Here is a 26,748-nt window from a genome sequence, read left to right on the forward strand (position 1 = left end):
CTTGGAAGGTACTTCAGACGGAGGCCGGCGAGTGGTGTGGGATGATAGAGGTTGATGGCGACACCGGCGAGTGAAGTGAAGAGGGCAAGCGACTTCTTGGCGAGCGATAGCGGGCGGCGAGCGGTGGACTTAGTGCACGGTAATTGGTGCATCGGGGACTGAAGCACCTGGGTGTTGTGTGTGCGGCGGACGAGTGAGAAGCGCGAGGCATTGCGTTGGGACAGAGGTGCACGGTGAGATACGTGCGTGGTAAGTAACCGTAGAACGTTAAGTTCTGATGACTTATGTTCTAGATTGTGTGCGTGTGTAAGTTATGTGTGGATCCCCGTTCGCTTCAGGTTGCTGAAGCTTAAGGACTAGGCACTTCTGGTGACAAGAACGCCTACTTAGTAACTGTTGGAATGCAGTTCGGGTGAGCCAGTTGCAAAAATTACAGCCAACTTGTTTTTTATGTTTCGTTCCTCTTACCTAACCAAAGTAACGCTTTCTTTTCATCCTAATCGCTTCATTCATCGGCGAGCAGGTGGTTGCTCGAACACAACCCCCCCCCCCCCCCCCCTCCACCACGATTACCCCCAATCAGACACTTTTAACCTTACATCCTAAATGGGCAACGTTCTTTTTTTCTTATGTTGATAAAAGTCACCGATGCATTCCATGCTATATAAACGCTCATAGAACGTATTTTATTAGATTTTGAACTCTCTCGGCCAACTTCCATTACGTCATATTATTCCCCCAACCAAAAAAAAAAGAAACTAATGACTGACACTATCGGCAAGAACACTTTAACCGATAATATCCAGTTATTTTTACAATAGAAATTCCTAGCAATTCCTACACTAATATTCCAAAGAACAAGTATATTTCGGCGGTGTTTCGTAAAACGGGGCCTTATCAACATTTTTGCAATAGTTTTACAAAATAGGTACCACTGATATATAATAAAAATATGCAATAAGAATATATATACTTATATTCTAGATATACTACACAGTAAATAAGAACTAAATATAAATATTGTTCTGGTTGTTGGTGGAAACAGTTAGGCCTAACATAAAAATAGAGACGAACGTTAGTGCTGAACGGTAGCCAACCCTTACGAGTAAACGTGTTCTCTAATATTTTATCTACACAAGCGGCTATTAATAGTTGTTGAGAGTACAACGTGACAAATTATGCGATTTCTATTGGATTGGTGTCAAGCAATTACTTTTATAAGATGTCTTGCTTGAAATAGATTTTTTACAATTTCCTTTAAAAAATTATGTGTTGCAACGTAACAATGGAGCACAAAAGACAATGCACTCACGCAAGGCTTGTGCCGTAAGACGCAGATAGCTGCATATTTCATAACACTATTATGAACTTTTCAAAACATATGCTGGACTTTTTTTTTTACCTGCAATCTAATCCAGCAAGCAAAATAAGCTGCTCTCCATAAACCACCGTCACATTAAAGAAATTATATTTTTATTTGTTTCAATGTATGCACATATTTGCAGATTCACTTAAGGAGCTTATTTCTTCATTATTTTGATTATAAAATTAACTGTTTTTACCCTATATTTCAATTTAATTTATAATATAACTATAGCTATATGTTAATGAAGGGTTCCTTAAAGTCAATATTTGTTTATTTTAAGTATTGAAAAACTTAAAAGGCTAATTTATATTTCAACGCAAGCGTGAACAGGGGTATAAAGGCTACTCATGTGGAAAACAGTTTTTAACCAACTATTTATCTGTAACAATAATTTTTTTAACAATTCATTAATATCTTACGTTTACAGAAAAAAATTCCCCATTGACTTGGAAACTTTAGTTTTTCAGTATTTTTCCATACAAGCTGTATAAACTATATAATATATATAATGCATGCTCTCCGTTCTAAAGTTGAAATACTATTAACAAGATAAAATCATTTATAAATATTCACCGATAGTTATAATATTTATACATATATATTTACTGATTCCATTGGGAAATCATTAAATTATAGCGTAACTTAGTGCATCATGTCTGTATTTTCTTTCCGTTACCACCAAAAACATTTTAAAAATTTCATTAACTGTGGCTGTGTGCCTGTCTTCAACCCGAGTCATGGTATAACCACCAACTATAATACAATAATTTTAATCCACCTCTGATTCATGTGCGACAAATTTTATGTCAGTAGGTACTCGCAGCGGTTTCTTAAAGGTTCGGACACAATCTACTTAAACATTTCACAAGCACAACACAGTAATAATACATAACAGTTAAAATTCGCGTTATTCAGTCTAAATATACACCTTTCGTACATTGCGATAAGCATTTTCACAATCGCGGTGTTAGTATTAAATGTAGTTTGCCAATCAGAAGCTATTACGTTAACATGCGAGAACTCAATGTATTAAATAATAATATACGATAAACATCGTGGTGCACTTTCCGGAGAATAAAAATAAATTCTTTAAGGCCGGGCTACATTCGCAATAGCACGCAAACAGCACACAGATAGCACACATGCACAGAGATAGCACAGAGCTTGATGCTACATTCACGCACAACACAACACAAAAGAATACCGGAAGCATTCAAAAAAGTTTTTTAAACGTATAACTTCCGTTAACAATTTTGGCCACTGAATTTGGCATAAGTGACGTTTGATTAGATTCGTGTATTGTTATTGTGGTACGGTTTTCGTTAAACCCAGAAATATTTTAAATACTTCAAAGTTTACATACAAAACGCAATGAGCATTCAAAAATACATATCACTGTTTTTTTTAAATCCGACTTATTTAACACATTCATACACGGACTTCCAAGCATTTAATTTAGATTCTTCATTTTTGTATCCTGCGGATCCCCTGTCATACAAAATATTTTTACTTTCTATTACAGCTATCAAAAAGACATGAAATGTGCGTTCCATTTTTATGTTATCGTGTGTTTGAAAACAATAACAAACTACTCAAGTCAACAGCACCATACTTTCGAGACAATTGTTCTTTTATAAGCCCACTAGAGTAGTACTTAAACTGTTTGCTGATTGGCTACCACCAGGGTCGCGCACAGAAAATAACCTAAAAGTTAAAAGTTAATGAACTTTCTATGCGCCGATCCTGTGCTATTTTTCTGTGCGCGTGCTATTTGCCAATGTGGCAGCTCTCATCTAATAGTGTATGTTGAACTTCTGTGCGTCTGTGCTGTTTGCGTGCTATTGCGAATGTAGCCCGGGCTTTACGCACTTAATTTCAAAATTCTTGTGTTATTATTGATTTCATTTTGTACATACCAACTTAATTTTAATGATTCACACGCCCTCGCAGCTAAACAACCAAAAGAAAACAACGGAATGTGGTTAAGTTTAGGTTATGATGTGGTGTAAGTGCTCATCGATATACCTAACTAACCCTGTGTAAATGCTGGGTTGATTGTAGCCCAGCCTCGCTTAGCCAGGCAAAGCGTAAATTCGACCCATCTGTTTACTGAACTTACCTTTAATTTAGTGCTGGCTGATTATCGAAAGAGCGTCCCTGAAAGAGAGAGAAAAAAAGAATTGTTACTACGCCTGAAATATGTTTTGACGTTTTTTTTCTGTGCTTGTTTCTATATTTAATCCGCGCATCAGCGTAAAATTCACCTGTTGCAGTCAAACGTCTTTTGTTTTCTCGCTCTCTCTCTCTCAACACTTTTTCGCACACGTGCCACACGAAGGACGATTCTCCGCGGGAGTCTACAAACCGCGCGGACTCGCTTATCGACACGTCGAAATCGGTACGCGCCACACTACAGACGTCCTTATTTTTCTTCTTACCAGCGCAGCCTTCTCCGAAACACGCTCAGAGCGTGCACAACTGAGCAACTGAGCGAACTGGAATTCCCTTTCACCCACACGCTCCGTCGAGTCCGTAGCGCGTCGTGACCGCTGCCCGTGGCGAGCTGGGACCAAATAGTTCCGCGCGCGACCGACAGGTAGCGCTAGGGTGCGGGCTGTTTTTTTTTTTTTTTTTTTTATCCGTTCGCCCGTAACACCATGTCAATATTAGAGGTGTAAAAGTAACGAAAATAAGCGTACCCGTATGTATTCGTTACTATAACATTCAGTACTCGTTACTTTCGTATCGTTACTCGTTACTTCTGATACCGCATAACATGCAACGAATCGAGTCGTATTGCGTACGCGTACAGTATGACGTCGCGTAAATAATAATAATTAGAATATATAAAATTAACAATATTTGATAATTAACAGTTTTTGTTAACCAAGAAACAATTAAATCTCATTAGAGCGGCCTTATTATATTATCTCTTTTAAGATAATAAAAAAAACGTGAAAATTCGCGATAATAAAAAAACAAAAACATACATATTTCTAATTTGTAAAAAATACTTTCTTACGTTGTTTCTGTTCCAATCTCAAACTTTGTCTACACACACAATACCTTTAATAAACAGTAAAATAACTTGGACGACGAATTTCTAAATTATACTTTACTTAATAAACAAACATCGTTCTTTGTAACGTAAATTCATCGAATATGCGCGCGCATGCGTGAAACATACGAAAGATGCGAGATGCGAGTAACGAAATGCAGCCGTGTGTAACGTTTCGTTACTCGTATATAGACGGCGCACCCGTTACTCAGTAACGAATACATACGGTTCGCTACAGCTCTAGTCAATATTGCGTTATTGCTTCGCGTACACTAACAGAGTTAACAAGTTAGACAGTGAGTGTGTGAAGTCATCGTCGTTTTTACACTTGGGGTCAAAACGAGAATGACAAAACCTTCTCTTGAGAGCAAAACATTACAGGCTAAAATGTAGTTTATGTAAAGCTTTCACTTGACTTAACCTATCAATGAAAAGTTGGTTTTCCCACAATTACACAAAACCTGAGTTATTCAGGGATTTGAGTATTCCAATTTTTTTTATCGATTTATTAATGATATTGAAAAAAAATTTTAAAGGCTACACACAAAATATTAATTTAAAACGGTGTACATGCTAGGGTTGTGATAAAAATTGGCCTTGTTACTATTAAATAAATACGTAATAAATTTATAAAACACTTGTGAAACAATAATTATATTATGACAATATTTAAAATAATGAGCAAAAACAGGAGATTATGGAAGCCAAAATAAATTTAGAGTAAAACCCCCTTCAGTTTTTTCTCCTAAAGTCCTTTGTCCTGATGTTTGCTGTAAGGTCGTTTGTCCTATTTATTTTAGGATAAAAGACTTCAGGATAAACAGTTTGGGAAAATAATACTGTGAATTCCCCATTTCCATGTCCCTAGCTCGTGTAATATTGTACTTAGACTTACCGCGGGAAAATTTGCCTGTTTGATAGTCTTGAATGCACTATGTCCGTTCTTGCAACGCGTATTTTCTTATTGGTTCTTATTGGCGACAGCAACTCGTTACACATTTAAATCAGCCAATGAGGAAACACATGCTGATTCGCCGTAAAAGAACTACGTCACATAAAAAAATAGTTATCTCAAATATTAGATTAGCAAGAATCCATCGTGGATTGCAGACTACCTTAGTTATAGCCACGAATATTTCGCTGATTTATACCACTCCAGGCTAGACTCAACTTGCCTATACACGCCTTATCAGAGTGCTCATTGGACGATAACAGGCCACATCCTTTGGCGGGTTCTGCTTGTTCAAAGGCGTGCCAAAAGTAATGTAGTCCAATCAAAATCGTAAAGCATTCTTCTTGTATACTTTGGTACCCAGGGAATGCGAGAAATAGTCGTGGCTCTAATTATCAGGGCCGTTAAGAGAAATTAAGGATACCGGAAGGAAAAAAAAATCAATGTACAACATTTCTAACGCTACAATTAAAACAAAAAAAAAATATTTATATAAAGACTGTAAACTTCAACCCGGCCATTGTTGTAGTGCATCTGTAAGTATCGCATAACTTGTAAGGTTTCCAATTAATGGGGTTTAGGCGTTCAAATAAGGCTCCCGTACTCAATTTTTTTTTTTTTTTTTTTTTTTTTTGGCATGGCATAGGACGTAGCTTTGGCTACATGTTAAAATCAACATTCATGAACTGTTATGGTCATCATGACAGTTGTAGTTGCCTCGCGGCGCTTACAGACTAGAGCCTGTTAGTAAAAGTGTTGTCGCATCAAGGTCTAGAAGCTCTGGGAGATGTGATTTATGTCTTGACGTGCCAAAAATTAGGAATAAATAGTTCCAAAATTAGAATTATAGCGAAAATATGGAAAAAAAAATAATGATGAGGGGACCTAATACCCATTGATTACGTTAGCGCTAGACTTTTAATTTGCGTCGCATTATCATGGTAAACTCACGCAGCAAAAACAAACAGACTGGGCGCATCGCGACAGCGAGGAGTTATTAGAGTTATTATCACTCGAGCGCAGCGCTTCACGTCTTCCTGCGCGCAGATGATAAAACGAGGTTCGCTGATCGCTGCAAGCGCGATCCAGGGGGGAAAAAATTCTAATGTTACCGTAACTATTTCTGTCCCTCCTCTGTTGTCGCGGGTGAAGGGGGGAGGGGCGCGGAAGACTACCATAATTGATGTATTCCGCCTGGCCTCTTCTAAAAAGGAGGAAAAGTACCATAACGGAATACTGCCATAATTACAAAGGACGAGACGCAATAATTCTACCATGGAAAGAGTACAGCGGCATTACTCTCGAAGTAGTGTAAATAATACTCAACTCAACCCTCTAGCTGTTTCTCAGGTTAACTTTATAGCGTACAGATAGCGCTTCAAACGGTGATGGTTGCAATAACAAATCATTTCCAGATCGCAAACGAGAAGAAAGAAATGTTTCCAAAAATTGTTTATAGGGAGCAGCACTGTATTCTTATTACGACGATTTAAAAAAATATATACATATGGTTATTTTCCATTACGGTACTTTTCCTCCTGTTTTGACGAAGGCGACGGGAAAGTACCATAATAGAAGACTGCCATAACAAAAATGGACCAAGGGGAATTCTGCCAACATTTCTTATACCTACTTCATAAAATCGTAATGTAACTAGCTTCATAGAATTTACATTTTTGCACACTGTCATACTTGAAGTAATTGTAGATCATTATTTAATGAGTGCAAATCCAACGCAAACATTCAAGGGGTTTCTTATGTAATGTTTTCATTATTAGGGCGATAGAACACAAAAATCTCAGATATTAAGGTTTTTGGTGTCCATATTATATAAATTAAAGTCTACAGAATGTATACGTATTTAAAGATGCTGAAATTCGAAGGAAATTTGTGTAGTGCAGTTTGTTGGCACAGGTCAAGCAGCACAGGCGCTCTCGGGAAGATATAGGCTCGTACATCGTACATCGTACACAGGTTTGCAGTCTATAAAAAATAAACTCTGCTAAAATTTAAGTATTTTTTCTATTACGAAATAAAAACTATTACTATGCGTAGCATATTATTCTGCTTCTTTAAAACAGTTAGATAAAATTTAAATTTGATTTTTTGTGCCTTACGAAACTTATAAACGAAATATGACACATACATTAAAAAATAGGTACCATATAAGCAAATAGAATAACAACCAAAAATACATTAACACAAGACATACAATGATACATATCAATAACTTTACGAAAAAACCGAAACAACACAACACACAGATAGATAAAGATTGATAAAGTTCATAGTAACTAATTGGTTACTTTGTTTTCATAATAATATTAAAAAGAAACTAAAATGGAGTTAACAAAATCAATATGTAGAGTTTTTTTACCAATAAAAGTTTCTAGATTATTCAAAAAGAGTTATAATATTTTTTACAAATTTTATAGTTAGGAATGGTTTATTAAGTGTCACTAATTCTATAATTGCAAGTTGAAGTTTGGGAACCACTGTTCTAGAGGCGAATGACTCGTTTGCACGAAGAACTGCGATCGTGCATGAAACAGAAAATTCCACGTAAAATTACAGATATTTGTGGATTTACACGGAAAAAAAACCGTATATAATAAAATGTGTATCACTGATTGAACGTCTAGTAAATAGAACAAACAAATTAAATTTATTTAGGAATGTAGCATATTTAAAACACTGAAATCTTAAAATGTTAATATAAGAATTTTTTTTCATACTTTCAATTCTATTACAATCAAAATTAGTTATTTAATTCCAAATTACGACACAATATTTTAATTCATAGCTAATCAATTTGAAGAGCAAAGTATACAATCAGGTATTGATGCAGAGAAAGTTATAAATTTAATAAGACCTAAGATCTTCAAGTGCAACTACATGTTGGTGAAAAATAAAAAAAAATGGCTTCCAGTATAACTCTAAAGTATTAAAAGTGGACACCATGTTTAATGTCATTTCTTACTATGTGATAATTCTAATTAATTGAATTCGTTATTTTCTAAATGTTATAAAATAAATGCTATCGTAATTCAGAGACGTTTGCTAACTGAAAATCAGATCTGGACAGATGAAATATCTTGCTGAATAGTTTCACAAACATTATTCCCAATTATATTTTATTTTAAAGGCATCTTTTCTTGATAAATTCTGATTACAGTTGGAATATCATTTATTAAATATTAAAGAGGAGTTGAGATAAACTACTACTTTGCGAAACATCTAATGCCATGTATTTACATTTGCGAATTTGACTGAAAATTGTCTATTTGTAAGATAATTAAAACACACATATATATATCATATATCATTTTTTAATAATAAGATTGGGTTGGAAAGTATCAAAGGCTTTGCTCATGTTGAAATAAATATAATATTTTATTTATATATTGATGTTATACTGGCGCGCACGCGCGCGCGCACTCTCACAAATATACATATATATATACATAATACTATGTATGTTAAAATCGATCTTCCTGATAGAAATCTATGTGGTTTTTCAGAAATAATATTTTTCGGAATAAAATGCATGTGCCTATAAATATTTCTTTCGTCAAAAACGTCTGGAAATACTAATAAATAGTACCGTATGTGACTAAAATTTAACTGTCAATAATACTTAAAGAAAATATATACCGATAAATGGTTGAACACACAACCACTCACTGACTGATGCACATTTTTTTTTTATTTTTGTACAAACGCAAAAAAAAAATAATGTTTTAATTGTTTGTTTGAGTTTTATTTATAACATGTTGGAATGATAATGCTACAGTTACTAAAAACTAAAACGCTACAAAACTACAAAAAATTTTTTGCAAAACTCCGTTCCCCCGGAGAAACCTCCGGAATGGCCACCGTATGGAGAGCCCAAGAAAAGAAACGGGCTCCCCATTTGGAAGCCACCTGGAAGGTTTTTTTCTGTTCCACCCACCGTTTCTTTGGTAGCCTGACTTGTTACAAGGGATTGTATTCCTACCAGAGAAAATGCTTCCATTTTATCTGGGCAAACCCGGGTCCTACAAGTCACAAGGTGGTAGAGCGGATACTTGCAGTCTTCTTAACACTGACAAGATGTTATTCCACGAGTTTACTGTAGTTTCGTGTGTCAATAACACGTGTAGTACGTGTATTAACATCTAACCTCGGTAACGAACAAATTTATGTATTCTTATGTTCTTCGTTCAACATGAAATGTGCAGTTTCATAACAAACTTACAATCCCGTTGTACAATAATTATATAGAACTATAGACTAGTAAAAAATATGTAAAGAACTTGCACTGTCGATGTTGAAATAAATTTTTGATATTAAAAGAGTGAGTTTAGTTAAAATATGTGTGTGCTTACAAGCATGAAGTTATTGTATACCATTTTATCTGTTTTGTTTTAAAGCCACAGAAAATTTAACCTTGTTATATCAATTTTGGTTTTATATATATAAATATATATATATATATATATATATATATATAAATGGTTGAGAGTAGAATTTTAAGTAAAACTGTTTTTGGTCCTTTTGAACTAATTCTTTAATAATAATGTGAAACCATTTATACAAGCAGATATTTTAAGTATCGTACTTTAGTAAAATAAAAAAAATCACCCGTGGAAAATTGTGCTCATAATTAGAGTATGTATATATTTATATTTTGGGGACATATTTAGTTGTGAGGCGAATTAAATTGATTATGGAATTGAAACTTTCCAGTTTTGAAAGTAAATTGTTAGATCACGAAGTTATCTTTATTTTTCTCCATGGTAATTACATATAACTTTCTTTTGATAATAATCATTTTATAAAAAATCTCAAAATATTTGAGAATTTTAATAGTTAAATAAAGCTAAAATTTTGTGAGAATGTTGGAATGAACAGTCATGAAGACCAAACACAACTTACTTTTTTAATATTTAACGTCATAAACACTGCACGAAACAAAATAAATATTTTACTTTATGATGCATTGAAAGAGTTTAAATTGAAATTGTAAACTACGATAGCGAAATAAAATGAAAAAAAAAAAAACATATTCCGGTACCGGGAATCGAACCCGAGCCTCCTGGGTGAGAGCCAGGTATCCTAGCCACTAGACCATACCGGATTAATAACAATAGAATTAATATATTTGTATATAAAGTTTCATAAGTATTTTGTAAATGTAACAAACAATAGTATGTTAATTAGAAACTTAAAAGTTGTATCTGTGTTGTATCCTGAAGTTCATCAAAAAGTCGAAGAGAGGGGCTGGACTAAGTTACAAAAATTATTTTCTAAATAAATGTTTCCTAAATAAAATGTATTTGGAAGGAGTGCTTTAGCCATATATACTGACATATGTGTGTGTGAGTGTGTGTATATACAATCAAGCAGAACATCAATTTCTTATCCACCACTGCTTACAGCGCTATCTATGAAGGGAACAGCTACTATTTGAATTACCGTGTGATGACGGAAGTTTTAGCTAACATCAAATGAGTGTTACGTTTCGTCCGGTAATTGTAATGAAATAACTTTTATATCAAGCAACAACAATAATATTGTGTACATGGTGTTTTTATAATGTAAATGCTTGGTTCTAAACAGTTTAAGTACCTCCTGCACATATTTATCAGTCTGTGATTTGATTCTGACTATTCGTTGGTGGAGTTTGAATGAAAATCTATCTTGATAGTTGAGTGCTGCCATTTGATACTGTATTGTTTGAATTATATTTCAACTGCGTTCGGTGTTAAAATTATTGAAAATCCTATAATTAGTATTCAATGGCAACAGGGCAGAATAATCAACAGTGAAAAAATTCAAAACTTGCAGATATTTTCGTACTAATTTTTAATCGGCTCTGCAATGTTCGAAAAAAACGGAGGAAAGAAAATGTAATTTCGTAAATAATTTTTACTAACACTTTAATTATTTTTTTACCGGTTAAAACAGCTTGAGAAGTTCAACCTATTCAATTAAAATTATTTTTTTTTTTAATGGTCAGCACATTATGTATGTGCATCGCGTAAATCGATAGAACATATAATATAGGCCTAGGTACCTAATAGGAGAAAAATTAAAAAAGAAAATAATCTCAACCGCGGTATGTAAAAGTCACAACATTGCTGGACAAATAAATAAATTCACGAATATATTCATTTCGGTGGGCAAGATAAAAAGGAGAAACTGCAATTGATAAGTTTAGATATATAAATTCATATGCAGTACAAGTCAAGATAATTAGTTTCTGTACCGTTATTTCACTAGGCAATCCTGCTCACAAATTAAGTTACAATGAATAGTTATAATTTGTTTTTCTTGCAAATATACAAATGTTTAATTTACAGCTACATTTGTTAGGGAAAACTATTGTGGTTTAGAAACACTTGTCTGCTGTCAAGCTATCCTACATGGGAAAAAAAAAACAGCTAATACACGACAGTATATGTAATAATTTTTATTTGTTGAAATATTCTTGAGGTGGTCCACTACAAAGAGAATTGTCCATATTCCTGTGTTCAATGTTTTTTTTCCAACGCCATCTTATGTGCCATGAAAGAAAAAAATGTATGAACCCAAGTCATTTGAACGCTTTGTTACAAAACTTATGAAAGCGTTAACGACTCACACAACTATTGAGGAAAAATTTAATTCCGTAATATGTTATAAATATTTTGAATAAAAGAAAGACAAAAAAAATACCTTCCGGTACCGGGAATCGAACCCGAGCCTCCTGGGTGAAAGCCAGGTATCCTAGCCACTAGACCATACCGGATTATTGAGAAGTGTCGTTATTTATAAATTTATATAGAAAAATAAGACATTCTAAGGAGTACTTATATTTTAAATAATCCGCCATTTTATCCTTTACCGGTATACTAAATTCATAGTAAGATATCACATGACCAGAGTGAAGGATTTTTATTTTTTGTATTGTTGTAGGTATAGTTATTTTCAAAAGAAATTTAAGAGGAAGACCCTTTGAACATTCAAAATAATCAGGGTAAAAGTTGACGTGCAATTGAATAGAAACATTTATAGGTAGTTATATATTTATATCAACGTAATATTATTTACTTGAATAGGTACTATGAGTGTATTCCTAGTCTTGTGTTAAGCTGAAGAAAAAGTTACTTACGTAACTGACTTTACTATAAAAAAATAATATATGAAAAAAGGGCCCCTTTACTTGCCCTTAAAAAAATATAAACATATCATTTGTAGTAAATTATGGCTTCAGCATTTTTCCAAAAATAACTTATTGTAACATGAAGCGACACATTTAATTTAATAATCTTGCACATACTTTAATCGAAATAAAATACTAGGCCACGAAATTTTAAATGCCTTTTGCTCAAAACGCACGCTCAAAAAATCAATTAGGTACCTATCTTTTATCTGTCATAGCTCATACTATAGCCTAAGCCTACTATACTACTATACTAAGAATAACAGAAACATTGAATTTAATTATGATACGTAACAAATAGTAATAATACTACATCAAAGTGTAAGCCGAAATACAATTAATAGTATTGACAATATGTATTAATGAATAAAATACAATAAACCTTAAATTTACGTAATAATTAAAAAAAAGATGCGTTTAAGATTTTTAAAAAAAAGAGCACTGTGAAATATTTGTGCGTGAAGACGGATTTTTTTGTCAAGTTTTTGTTCCTGTCATACTTTATAAGTGAAATGTGATTGTGTGTATTTATTGTGTTCTATATTAAGTGTCAGTGCCTGCCTCTTGAAGGCTTCAAATATTGTCAGACACACAAATTGCAAATAAAAAATGTTATTATTATTGTTACAAGTGAAGAAAATAGGTCCGGAAGGATAGTCCAATTAATTAAATACTGTTTTATTTATTACCTAATAATTACAACAATATAAAAATGTATGTCCACTAGTTAATCATACTCTAATAAATGCACTGTATTCCCTATCCCCACTGGAGCCCGGCTCAACAATGGCTTTCTCTGCTGTTCCGTATCTTACCGCGCACAATGGCACCAACACACTGCCTCTCACTACTAACTCGTCCGCCGCACACACAACACCGTCCCGGATGCTTTGGACACCCTCTTCACTTCACTGCTCGAGGATTAGCTGGTATCGCTACCAGCCCCTGTCACTCACCTGCGAAGTTCCGCCCTGGAAAGGTCTCGCGTAGCCCTCCGAAGTACCGCGTCATCAGAAATCCCCGGATCTTAACAGTGGAAGCTGCGAAAAAAACAGCGTCCTAGTTACGCCACTTCTCACGACGGTGCTCTCAAATCAAATTCAAATTCAAAAATTTTTATTGACACATACATTACACTTTACAGTTTTGATATATTTACAACAGGACACTCCAGCACTCAGTGCTCTTTTGCCTTAATATAATTTTAAATTTATTTACAGTTTCTATTTGAATGGTTGTGGAAAAAACATGATTTAAATAAAAGGAAAATTTAAATAAAAGGAAAATGACGGTGCTCTCGGTACTCGCAGATAATGTACGAGGCGAGACTGTAAGGCGGCCACCCCTGGACTCTTCGGGAAGACCGCTAATCGGATTTACGAGTCGGTAGAAGAGGGATGGGCGCAACCTGCATCGCGTCCCTCTCCCAGGCTGGCCAGCATCGTCGTTAGCAGCGTCGTAACATTATTATTCTCCTCAGCCCGCTGCCAGGGTATCTGAGCGAAGTCGAAACAATAAACTTCTGATTGGCAAGTGATTGTTTTTTTTTTCCTGTCATTGTCGTAATCTGCCGTTGGAGTTGACGTTAAGACCCGCAGAAAAAATATCGAATCCCTTCCCCCCTTCCTCTCATCACCCAAAATGTTGGTTTTATTTTCCGGCGCCATACCAAGCGCATGCCGTTGGGGATTATGCACTGCGTTTGCTTCTACAACAAAAGGGAAGCTTCTGGAAGTTGCGAGGCAAACCAACGACTATTACGTCATGCTCAAGTGAAACAGGAAGGCCTCTTGAAGGTGCGAGGCAGGTCAAGAGAATGATGTTATTTCGTCACGGACTAATGTTGAACTTTACGTTACGGCAGCTAGAGAGTGTCTATGCGCGACACGAAGAGAAGAAGATGTGTGATGAAGTGTTTAGAGCCCGAGATCGACAGCGAAAGTCACTTAACGAGTGTTTAGCGGTGGGGACACTTTATGTTGCGAATGAGGCCTCTGAAAACAGCGTAATGACTAAAAAAATATATAATAATCTAAATATTTGTAAGACTTTATCATATGTGTAATTACGATCCAATATCACTTTAAATTTTTTTATTTAGAGGAACTGGTTGCACACATTAAATGTAATGGGTATGTAAAAAGAGAAAATGTTTTCTTTTGAGAAAATAAACACTTTTCATTGCATAATGAACTACCTATCTTTGATTCAAAGGTTGAGCTACGGAGAAGTGGGAGAATGTACCTATAAATACAAAATGTGTAATGTTTGCTTTGTAACAACTTGTGATTACAAGTGCTCTGATAACGGCTATATCAGAACATTAATTTAATGACGTTACCTTGCCAAATATTGTTGGTCACCAAGTTTACCAACTACACTTGCCACGCTTGTTAGAACAACTTCAGAGAAAATAAAGTACAAATGTTTAATGTTTGTTTGTAACAAATTGTGAGTACGAGAGCTTATGATTTCACAATTTTTTAATATATATATATTTTTTAAATATAAGATTTGTAACTTTGTGAAACGGGACCCAAATCTGGTGACATTTTCGTCCGGTAGGTTGGCCGCCCTTCAAGGTCGCGGCGCGTCTCTCTCGCAAGCGGGTCTCCGGCACTTTTTTTTATTTTCCTTCCTCCCTCCCCTTCCTTCTACGCCTCTCTTTTTTTCTTTCCCCCACGTACCCCTGTTGGCGAATTCGAAGGGGGGAGATCGCGCGCGCGCGCGCGCCGCCTCACCCGGAGACGTAAACACACGAAGGCGACGCCTGGCCTTCGGTAGCGGCGTCCCGACGCCTGGGTGCGTCCAAGCTCGGGGCAAGCCTCCAGCATCTGTCTCCCAGCGGCCGTCATGGCCTGCTGCTTCAAGTGGTGTCTGCGCTCGGTGAGTTTCTTTATTTCCCCACCCTCTCTTTCATTTTCTTTTTTTGTAGGTTACGCGTGCCATAAAAAAAATCTGGCTAATTCAATTCAATAGGTTTTTATTGACACACTTTTTTACACTTTACAGATCTTGTTATTGCAAACATGGCATTCCAGCACCCAGTGCTCTTTTACCTAATTTAGTTGATATATAGTCTATATATACATTTCTGATATGGTTATAGTAAAACAACATTTAAATTAAAGGAAAATTTAAAAAAAAAAAAACTTTAGCAACCGTTTTTTGGAGCCTCTTTTGGCTCAATGTTTTTGTTTTGAGTCTACACCTAGAACATATTACACTATATATTTCTCTGTTTATGATTTATCTGAAGCATTCGGCTGGTCCCAGCCAGAGAGCTCGTTTGAATATTTTTAGGAATGTGACTGAAACACATTCCGAGTTCTTTCATGAATGATGGCAGCAGGTTTTTTTTAAAATATGTCTAAATATGTAAAATTTTTGACTACAATCCACTAAATTAAAAAAAAAAATGTAGCACCCACAAATGCAAGTTTGTATGTGCGTTCATCTAGTCACTTTAAACAAGTGGCGGTATTTTGACTAATGTAAAAATTGAAGAAAAAAATTTGTAACAATTGACAAATAAATAAATAAATAAAAATAACTTAAGAAATCTAAAATAAGTTTTCATAAAGTTTAAAGATAAAAAAATTATAACAATGCTTCAAAAAATTCCATATAAAAAAAAGGACAGTAGACGTACACAGAAATCTCTTCCGTCAGTTAAATTATTCTGCCAAAGATTGACATATTTATTAATTTGAAAATAAGTTTTGTTTTCAAATTTTTTGGAAGAATTACTACAATTTTTGGAAGCAAAAATTCTAAGGATCCTTGTGAAATTGTTTTACCAAGTGCAGAAATTGGTAAATTTAAGTTCTGTCTATGCCGTGTAGGATAATTATGAACCTAACTGATTTTACCTTAGATACATACTTCATATTGCAGCTCTAATATACAATATTTTAATATAAAATTTTTTTAAAGTTTGTCCCTGCCCTTACTTCCCTCTCACTCAACTCTGGTAGATGTAATACTATACTTATGTTCACCCGTGCTGTCGCAGTAGTGATGTCCTGGTCATCTGTTTAGTTTCATCGCTGTAAATGTCTGTGTATCGTTGTGTTGCCGCTGGATTATCGTATTGTCACTAGGTTGTCGTGTGTTGTCCAAATGATCTGTGTAGTTACACCGCTGGGTTCGTCTGTAAGTCTATGTGTTGGCCAATGTTTTTTCCCCCTATATATACTGTTGCTACCGTAGGTATCATAGTTGCCAGCCTGTGTTACAATATTTTTCTAATTGAATTTCTTCAAATTCTATTATGTATATTTATGCTATCTATGCTGTCTAGGCATGCAACATTTGACATCAGCTGATTTTGGATCTTTCCTCGTGTGTTCATGTATTAATTTTGTTTTACTTTTTTTTTCATATGTCAACCAGTGTAAAGCAGCAATGGGTAGAGACAGGAAAATTTCGTGTATTCATTTCGTGATAATATAGAATTCAAGTAATCTTTCCTTTGTGCTACTTCTGCTATTGACTCACTGTTAATCAGGCGGAATCTTGGCCAATCAATGAAGTGTCGAATGACAAGTAACCCAATATAGACACGCCTTACAAATCAGCAGCCAATGAACAGGCGATGTTTGCCCAAATATGCATCCTGGAGGTCATCGAACCCGCGAATTTTTCCTGTCTGTAGCAATGGTGCATTTTTATGAAATTATCGCGCATATCATCGGTGGATTTTCACGCAAATGAAGCATGCAGAGCTCTATATTTATACCCCCCCCCCCCCCTTCGCAACATATACTAACAGCAAAAGATGTCTAAAAAGTGTTTGTCTGCGTATACGAGACCCGAAAACAAAAATTCGCGTTATTATTTCGCGAAAGACTAAATGGGATACAATTATGCGTTGGACCATGGTTATAGACCTGGAAAAATTGCGTTAATTTCTGGCGCCAGGTTGGAATGCTTGATCGAGTCGCTGACATGTGTTTATTGGCTGCCACTAGGACCTTAGAGAAGGATTACGGAGGGTAAAGGGGTGAGGGGGGGGGGGGGGTAAACAAAATCGCCCCGGGGCCCGTCTGAGTTTCGATATTTTATTAATTAATTTTTTCTGCCAGGGTTCATCCTAATGAAAGGACGATAATTACAAGTCTATTACTGATACAATTAATTGGAGACCTTCAAGTTACACGATACGTACAGATCACGTTCACAGTTATGGCAATGGTGATGTTTAAAGTCTTTTGTTTGTACTTTTTTAAATTGTGTGGTTTGTTTAACTAATGGACGAGGAGACCCGACAAAATTATTTGCTTCCCGTCCAAAATGACCCATTTAAAAACTCGTTAGTGACATGTAAACAACTAACCTCGGTAACGAGCAAATTATATGTGTTCTCATGTTGTTAATGTTGAAAAAAAAACTTTTCGACAAGGAATTGTATTTAAATACTGTCCATCTTTATAAATTCACTAGACAGTTAATACTAAAAGTTTACGCACAAGTCATGAGATATACTTCTATTGCAATACTAAAATAATAACCTGAAACATTTTAAAACACATATTATAACACTAAGTACGTGCTTGTACATTTGTTTTTGTTTAAACTATTGAAATAAGTCTGTGAAAAATTACTACAACAAACATACCTCAACTTTATTGACCTGATTCAACATTATTATATATTATTTTGTTATAATGTTATTAAAAAGTTAAAAAAAAACAATCCAGTGACTATATTCCAACCACTTCCGTTTAGATTAACAAGCGTGCGCTTTATAGCTGTGCTAACAAACCTGTTTACAAATGTCGAAAATATTTATTATAATCTTGTCAGTTTTCTAAGGTATTTTAAAACTTGAGTTTACTTTTAACTATTTTAGTTTAACAATTATATCCCGGGGTGGTTTTACTAATATAAAGTTTCATTTGGCACACCAACACATTTGGTATGTGCCATAATGTTTACGAAAATGACTATATACGGGTTTATTTTGCCACATGGGTCCGCCATCTTTGTGCCACATTTCCGTTCAAGGCCATCCTTTCCATTTCCACGAAGTTACTCTTACAAAATGCCTTATACCGAGAGGCCAGCTGTTTACACATCAAACATATTCGAATTTAATAAGCTGTACACAATTAGGTACATATCTTCCATTGTGTCGGAAAACTGTTCTAAATTGTTAGTGGGTGCGTTCTGAAACGATATTTTTAAGTGGCTACCCCAATGTCTGGAAGTAATTTAACCACGTGTATTTTAACGGACTACGGAAATAAATACGTAGATGTATCCATTGCCACGACGTAAATTTGGAGGAGAAAATAAACCTGAGCGCATTTGGAGGTTTCCCAACATGCTGGCTTCCCCCACCCCCTCTTCCGTGCAGTGTTCGAATGTGTTTCAGAATTTCACTTGGTAAATTTCTTCCGCGAATTTTACCTAGCCTCGAGTTATGTCGCAATTAAAATATCCCAGATGTTGCGCAAAAGACTTTGTTAACTTCAGTGCAGGGGGATTAGGCCTCATCATGTTCCAATTTCAAATATGCTGATAATGCTTGCACTGAAGTTTCCGTGCTATTTTGTTTGTTTACTATGGCATAGGACTTAGCTTTGGCTATTGTTGAAGTCACTTGTGAACTGGCGTGATTAACATGAAAGGTGAAGTCGGCCGCGTGAAATAATAAGTTATTTCCTCGCGGCGCTCACAGACAGGAGCCTGTTGGTAAACGTGTGGTTGCAACTAGTTATAGAAGGCATGGGAGATAATATTTATGCATTTGAATGCCAGAAATTGGGATAAATAGATCAAAATAAAAATTATAGCGAAAAGATAGAAAAATTCGATATGGCGGAGCCTAGTTTCCCCCCTTAATATTGACATTTTTGCGATTCTTCCTAGCAAGATCTTTTCAATTTAAGTGAAAAACTTAACAGCATTTGCCTTTATGCACTTTCGGTACTACGTGTGATTCGCGTCCGCCCACCTCAGTTCACACGAAGGAAAAAGTTATGATATTAACGGATTAATGAATTTTTACGATTGTATACGTAAAATAGCACTTCTTAGGTAGGCTGTATAGTAAAATGAAATAAAACTGGTGTTAACACTATTAAGGAGCCTTCCTTGTCAGGGGCGCATCTGTGTTAGTGAGGCGGGATGATTAAGCGCGACGCTCGCTGGTGTTTCTAGCGAGGTGTCGCCTCTAAGAGCAAGGCTCTGAACTGGCGCGCATAGGACAACTATGTTAATATGTGCTGTGATCTTAACATTATATGGCGGAGAAATGAAGATAAAAGGTGTAATGCACGTATCTTAAGTACTTCCAAAATTTCTGTACAGGTTTTTTTATGCCTAAAAATTACTCTGAAAACACGCCTTTTAGCCATTTTTACTCTTCTAAAAACACGGTTTAAAAAACTTTATCCGGAATCAAAACAACTTATCGGCCCTCAGCTAATTCTCAAATGCTTTTCGTAAACAGACCTCCCCCACTCGGATATCTTGAGTAGTTTTCAAATCGCGTTTTTTTCCCCCTGAAGCTCTGCACACCGTGTGTGTGCCACGGTAAAGGAAGGGGGCCTTAATTGGTACAGTGAAATATTTAGTAGTTCTCTGATTCTCCGACATTGACATTCCGTCCATGCAAAAGCGATGTCTTCACTGTGACGTGTTCAGGGACGAAAACACGGTAGGTGATGGGAAAGAGCAGTGAGTAAGGGGAAAAGGTATTTGTTTTTTGAGAGGGGGGGGGGGTGGGGTTGTATAGGGGGACGTAACGATGTCGCCAGTAATTTATCTGCTTCGCATGTTTATATTCCTCGACTTCTCCTCCTCCTCCCTCCTGAACCACTTTCCCGGCTCTTGCCCAATTTTCGTGGGCGCGGTCTATTTATAAAGTTACAGGTTTCTGGCAAGGGAAGTACGCATGTTTGTTTTTTTGGCACAGCAGTAGCCCATCATTTCCTCTCGCACTTCCCCCCTTCCGGCCCCTCCACCCACCGACAGCTCCAACGCGTATTTTACACCGTAACATATGATTGGAAGTCGGGTCACGTCTGATGAGTAAGGTTATGAGCGGGCCAAGTTCTTTATTATTGTTATTTTTTTTTTTAGCAAGTTTTCATTCAGAAGAGAAAAAAAGCTGTCACGTGGCTCTGTCCAGGACAGCCAACTTCAGGTTGAGCCATGATTATTCCGTGGGATTCTTCGGGTAGCAAATCAGACTTGAAGAACATATAGGCTACATTTGTTTCACGTTGGTGATCTGGTTTACAGTTATCCCTGCCGACCCTGATCAAGTTGTAAACAAGGAGAAGAGCTTGTTTCCCAATCATGTGTAGCCCCCGCCGAAAGTACGTGACCTTGCTGTCGACCAATGAACAGTCTAGAAAGGCTTGATTGTGTACAGGCAAGTTGAGTCTATCCTGGATGGCTGGTCGTAATCCCCCTTAAAACATTGTTTTGGCTTTATTATTGTAGGGACAGGAAAAATTCGCTGGTTAAATGACCTCTAGGATGAACTTTATAGTTCTACGTACACTCTGTAAAATGTCACCCTCTCATTGGCTGCTGTCTTGTTAAGGTATCCCAACGTAGCGGCCTGTGATTCGATACAGGTTCAGTTGAGTGTTTCTCACTGGTCCAGAGTCGTCCAGGTGAGTTGTGAGCCAATAGCAGAGGCAGCACTGAGGTATAACTATTTGAATTTTAGGCTGTAGTGAAATGAATCTAATTATTACGTTTATAATCTGTGTTTCACAGTTAATATTTTGCACAGTGAGGATTTTTTTATTTTATTTTCAATCGGGGGCATTATCCGTGTTCATCTTTCGGATGTATGGTCACACCCGTTCATTTCGACACTGCTCCATTCTAATATCCTTCTAATGACATCGGTGTCGACGGGGCATCAACCCTCAAGTCGTTCTTTCTTTGCATATATTTTTTTGTTTTGTTTTGGTGCCACGAGGTGCTCTATGCAAGGTTCGCACACAGCCAGAGGAGTAGTCACGCTGAAGCAGGCCAAATTAAAAAAAAAAAAATGCTCTTTACTGTTCGCGCCTGTAACTCTGCAGGAATTTTTCGTTTCCAGACATGCGTCACCATTTACAAGAAGTAATTGTTTTGACTTTCCCTCCTGCCCATTAAATTTATACCACAGTGTTTTATGAACATCATGTATACTGATCATTCCGTTGCTGGAACTGAAATATGGTTTAGGGTTTCTTTGTGAACCTGCTACACAGAAGGAAAAAAAAAAAAAACTTTTTCATGTACATAAATACTTCTGTTGTATTTACAAAAAAACAAATTGTTGAAGAGTGCATTTTCTTGGCTTCTGATGCGTAGGCCGGTGTCAGGTAATTAATTGTCTTGCGACGTTACGGCAGTCATTGCAGCTGCCATCATCAGGTGGACTGTCAGACTCAGTCTATATTATGATCATTCCGTTGCTGGAACTGAAATATGGTTTAGGGTTTCTTTGTGAACCTGCTACACAGAAAAGGAAAAAAACAAACTTTTTTCATGTACATATATCTGTTGTATTTACAAAAAACAAATTGTTGAAGTGTGCATTTTCCTGGCTTCTGATGTGTAGGTCGGTGTCAGGTCGACGTTACGGCAGCCATTGCAGCTGCCATCATCAGGTGGACTGTCGTACTTGGTCTTATCTGATGATGGCAGCTGCAATGACTGCCGGAACGTCGCAAGACGATCGCCTGACACGGCAGCCAAGGAAAACGCGGACAGTGGCCGTGAAAGCCTGCGGGGCGTGTCTGTGTGTAGAGGAAGGCGCGCGAGAAGTCCGCCGCGCCCTCCGCGGACGACGAGGCGGAGGAGGAGGAGGAGAGCGACAACGACTGCGAGCTGCCGCCCGTGAGGCACATGGCCGCCGACAGCCCGGCGCACCGCCACCTGCAGGCGCTCGCCGAACTGAGCCCGCCCGGGGACTGCTCCTTGGACGAGTTGCTCCGCCTCAGCGAGGCCTTCCCCTTGCGCTTCCCGCCGGGCGCGCTCCGCTGCCGCGACCTGCTCGCGCGCCGCCGCTCCGAGGACCACCTCCGCCGGCACGCCAACTCGGCCTACCCCTTGCTGCACGAGGGGGCGCTCCACCTGTACGTCGACTACCTGCAGCACAAGCTCCGGCACGGCAGCGGCGTCGAGAGGCGCCTGTACGAGGGCGCGTCCGTCGCGGACCTGGTGCAGAGGTTGCTGAGCCGCCGCGCGGCTTGCTACTCGCCGGAGGCGGACGACGACGACTCCTACCTGCTGGTCACCGGAGAGCGCGGCTCCGGCGGCTGGGAGCTCGTCGGCACGGACGGCGAGCTACCGCCCTTGGTGCTGGGCACCTGCCTCAGCCACGACGAGATCAAGCTCTCGGCGCTGCTGTGCGTGTCTTCCGAGAGCGACTTCGCCGACCCGGCGCAGCCTTGCGGGGTCGCGGTCGGCGTGGCGAGGACCCGGGTCGACCGCCCGGGGCTGCTGGACTGGCAGGACGTGGTGGTCGACGACGACGACGAGGCGGGGGGCTCCTCGTCGCCTTGGAGGCGGCTGTGGTCCGGCTTCTACGGCGTGGAGCCGCGGCAGGCGGCCAGGAGGAGGAGGTTCTCCGAGCTGCCGTCGGGGCAGGTGGTGGACGGGCTGGTGCTGGCGAAGCGCGTGGGAGTGTCCGCCGAGACGCTCCTGCTGGAGGCGCAGCACCGCGCGGCGGTCGCCAAGACCAAGGCTCACGTGCACGTGGGCTCCCGGCTGGCTCCCCAACAGCAGGACGTGTTCCTCGACGCGTTCGCCGACTGCCTGCGCCGCCTGTCGCCGGTGCTGTCGCACGTGTCCGACGTGCACTTCGCGGGCTTCCGCGAGAGGGAGTGCGGCGGGGTGCCCGCGGGGGGAGTCATCGGCGGGAAGACCCCCGACGACGGCGACGAAGACGAGGAGGAGGCGGGGATCCGCGTGCACTTCTGCGGCCGCGCGCTCCCGCGGGTCCCAGACGGCCGGCTGCTGGTCGTCGCCTACCCCCTGCAGGGCAACTCGCTGCCCGGGAACGAGCTCTGGCTGGGCGGCGGCGGGGACTCCTCGGGGGAGGAGGCGGGCCTCGGCCTGGCGTGCGAGCTGCACAACCCGCACGTCAACGCGTGCAAGGTCAGCGGCGACAACCTGCACGTGGCGTGCGCGCGCTGGGGCGTGCTGCACGTCGCCGAGTACGCGCGCAGGAAGCTGCAGTCCCTGCACTGAACCTCGACCACCTCAACCACCTCAACTCCTCAACCACCTCAACTCCCTCAACCCCTCAACCACCTCAACCACGTCAACCCTTCAACCACCTCAACTCCCTCAACCGTCAACCCCTCAACCACCTCAACCACGTCAACACTTAAACCAACTCAACTCCCTCAACCGTCAACCTCTCAACCACCTCAACTCCTCAACCACCTCAACCACCTCAACCACGTCAACCTCCTCAAGCAACCTCAACCATTCCAACCCCTCAACCCCTCAACCACTTCAACTATCTCAACCACCTCAAGCAACCTCAACCATCCCAACCCCTCAACCACCTCAACTATCCCACCCCCTCAACCACCTCAACTATCCCACCCCCTCAACCACCTCAAGCAAGCTCAACCATCCCAACCCCTCAACCACCTCAACTATCCCACCCCCTCAACCACCTCAACCCTTCAACCACTTCAACAATCTCAACCACCTCAACCACCTCAAGCAACCTCAACCATTCCAACCCCTCAATCACCTCAACCATCTCAACCACCTCAAGCAAGCTCAACCATCCCAACCCCTCAACCACCTCAACTATCCCACCCCCTCAACCACCTCAACCCCTGAACCACTTCAACTATCTCAACCACCTGAACCACCTCAACGGTATATTATCCAAAACTATTTTGCACGTGATTTTAAATAAATTCATAATTTTATCACATTTAACCGTTTATAAAAGGCTTTTGGGTAATTGTTATATTTTATATTAAATTTTTGTAACTGTTATCTTCTTAAATATAATAATATATTTTGGCTATGGTACAGTTTCGTATCAAAAACACATTAAACTGCCTTTTTTATTTTAATATTTTACGTTAAAATATGTTACTCATACCTATATCTCCCAGGAACAACATTTTTCAAAGTTTTATACATACTTTCAAAATCAAATATAGCGTTTCATCACAAATATAGCCATTTTCTTTCTTTATTTTAGTATTTTATTTTAAAATACAACTTGATATGCAAGAAGGAACAATTACAGCTTTTGATATACTAACGAAGTCCTTATTTAATGTTTTTCGTGAACTTAATGGAAAAATTTTATATGAGACCTAGCATGTACTGAAATCATGTAATCAATTGGTATACAGTTTTGGATTAAACGTTCGTATGTACCGTTAATCAAAAACACATTATTTTTAGTACATAGTTATAAATATATCAATATAAAATTTTATATTATCCAAAATCTCAAAAAAAAAAAAAAAAAAAAAAAACTTCTGATTCAATGGTTTTGAGAGAAAATAATCTTTTATTGATTTAATGAAAGGTAAGTTGAAAATAAAAATTTGAAAGACGGCGGCGACATAAGACGGTTATTCCAGAACTGTAAACCACACGATTTCATTCTTTCAGTACATGGCTAGGACTGACATAAAAAACTTACCTTTAAGTTATTTAAAAAAACATACATTAGTAATTATTTAGTATAAAAATATTTTATAAACATTTTAATACGTTTATAATATGGATTTATTTACAATCATGTTAAAAAAACACGAAATGTTAAGACGCAAAATAATTCTGAAAAACTTACTGAGTATCACCAGAAAATATCGAACACCTAAAACCGTATTTCGAAGTCATATCAAAACTTCAAGCACGCTTTAGAGCTCATGATCAAATATTTACACGACACATCACTCTACATGTGGAATCTTTAAGAAAGGTAAGTTTCACGAAATTAAAAAAATACATCCCGTACTTAAGTATAATTTATGTTTATAATTTGCTCCCAAAGGCACATTGGGTACATTTCCAAAAGCTCACAAAAATAGATATGACTACTCAACGGAAAGATTTCGAGTTTGAATAATCTGTGTTTCGAAATTGATTGAGTTACATTCAGCTGAATTTCTACTGTCTGTACACCAATCACAGCAATTTTGTGCGGAAGCAAACGCGTCCTGAATGGCTACTGGCCAGGCGCAGTTAATACTGGAAAGTTATTCAGGGAACGGTTTACAAATAACTTAAACTTTTGTAGAAACTGGGACAGCAAAAAGCATGAATACCCAGGCAATAATCCGAACCCAGTGTAACTGCGAACACTATTTTGTAGTGATACAGTTGTTTTCATGTAAATGTACATATTTACAAATAACTGTAATATTTCAATCATATTTCTGTTCCATTTACAAATAAAAAATTACAGTGTATAATAAACACCCCCCCCCTTTTTTTTGTCCCCCAGTTTTCCTGTAACACTACCAAAGAGTGATTTTTTTGACGTGATTACTTCTTATAAATCGATGAACGCCGGCTGCACGAACGAAAAAGCATGACTCATTGTTACGTTCCACCTGAGCCGAGCGTGCAAGAACCGGCCAACCACCGTGCGAGAAAATATTCTATAATATCAGACAGGTTAAGGCGGGCTTTTTTAAAGTAGCAATTTAAAAAATTTGATTATTTGTCCAATTTCGTCATTTCAAATTAACAATTTATTGACATTGATTTGATTTCGGTTTATTTCTATAACTAATTGTTCGTGATTATATTTAAACAAATTATTTAAATTAAATTTGCAAAAACTGTAAATAATATTTGAAAATTAAAAAGCATGCAATTTTTCATCAATGTTTTCTTATGACGTTATCACGTAAAATTATTGTCCGTAAACCGACTTTACAGACAACCCCCCCCCTTTTTTTTTTTTTTAATAAAGTGATGTCATCCCTCAGAGAAATGACACGACCTGATACCTTCAGCGTGGACACAGCAGGGCTCGCTGAGAAATCTAACACAAACTGTTTAACTTGTTAAATATAGACCAAAAATGATAGATGCGTCCGACAAAGCTAAACATAACTTCCCCGACATTGAAAATATGACATCCTATTTGTCGCGTCCTCGCCAATGAGGATCGCAAGTCGCCGGGCTGCTGGGTTGCAGCCGCTACCACCAGGGTAGCAGTAGTTACCTAC

General features: G+C 38.1%; 2 protein-coding genes and 2 non-coding genes across 5 annotated transcripts in view; 1 reads left to right on the forward strand and 3 right to left on the reverse strand.

Annotated features, from left to right (window-relative positions):
• Nucleotides 1-3,916, reverse strand: part of LOC134540402 (putative ferric-chelate reductase 1 homolog) — a 116,589-nt gene extending 112,673 nt beyond the window's left edge. Inside the window, exons 1-2 of one of the 2 annotated variants that reach the window (XM_063383117.1) lie at nt 3,631-3,916; nt 3,486-3,523 (exon numbers count right to left, since the gene is read on the reverse strand). The gene's annotated coding sequence lies outside the window, so the exon portion shown is untranslated. Of the gene's footprint in view, nt 1-3,485 lie in introns of both variants that reach the window. The other variant, XM_063383115.1, reaches the window with a different exon arrangement.
• A 6,507-nt stretch (nt 3,917-10,423) lies between these two features.
• Trnae-cuc (transfer RNA glutamic acid (anticodon CUC)) lies at nt 10,424-10,495 on the reverse strand. Its single transcript has one exon. It is a non-coding gene; the product is annotated as a tRNA-Glu (tRNA).
• Nucleotides 10,496-12,076: 1,581 nt separating this feature from the next.
• Trnae-uuc (transfer RNA glutamic acid (anticodon UUC)) lies at nt 12,077-12,148 on the reverse strand. Its single transcript has one exon. It is a non-coding gene; the product is annotated as a tRNA-Glu (tRNA).
• Nucleotides 12,149-15,320: 3,172 nt separating this feature from the next.
• LOC134540403 (uncharacterized) lies at nt 15,321-24,102 on the forward strand. The gene is made up of 2 exons (XM_063383118.1): nt 15,321-15,448; nt 22,328-24,102. Exons 1-2 carry the CDS (start codon nt 15,416-15,418, stop codon nt 23,771-23,773), a joined length of 1,479 nt encoding a protein of 492 aa, XP_063239188.1. The 5' UTR covers nt 15,321-15,415; the 3' UTR covers nt 23,774-24,102.
• The last annotated feature ends 2,646 nt before the right edge of the window (nt 24,103-26,748 follow it).

Source organism: Bacillus rossius, chromosome 16 (genome assembly GCF_032445375.1).
Source record: "Bacillus rossius redtenbacheri isolate Brsri chromosome 16, Brsri_v3, whole genome shotgun sequence".
Classification (NCBI taxonomy): Eukaryota; Metazoa; Arthropoda; class Insecta; order Phasmatodea; family Bacillidae; genus Bacillus; species Bacillus rossius.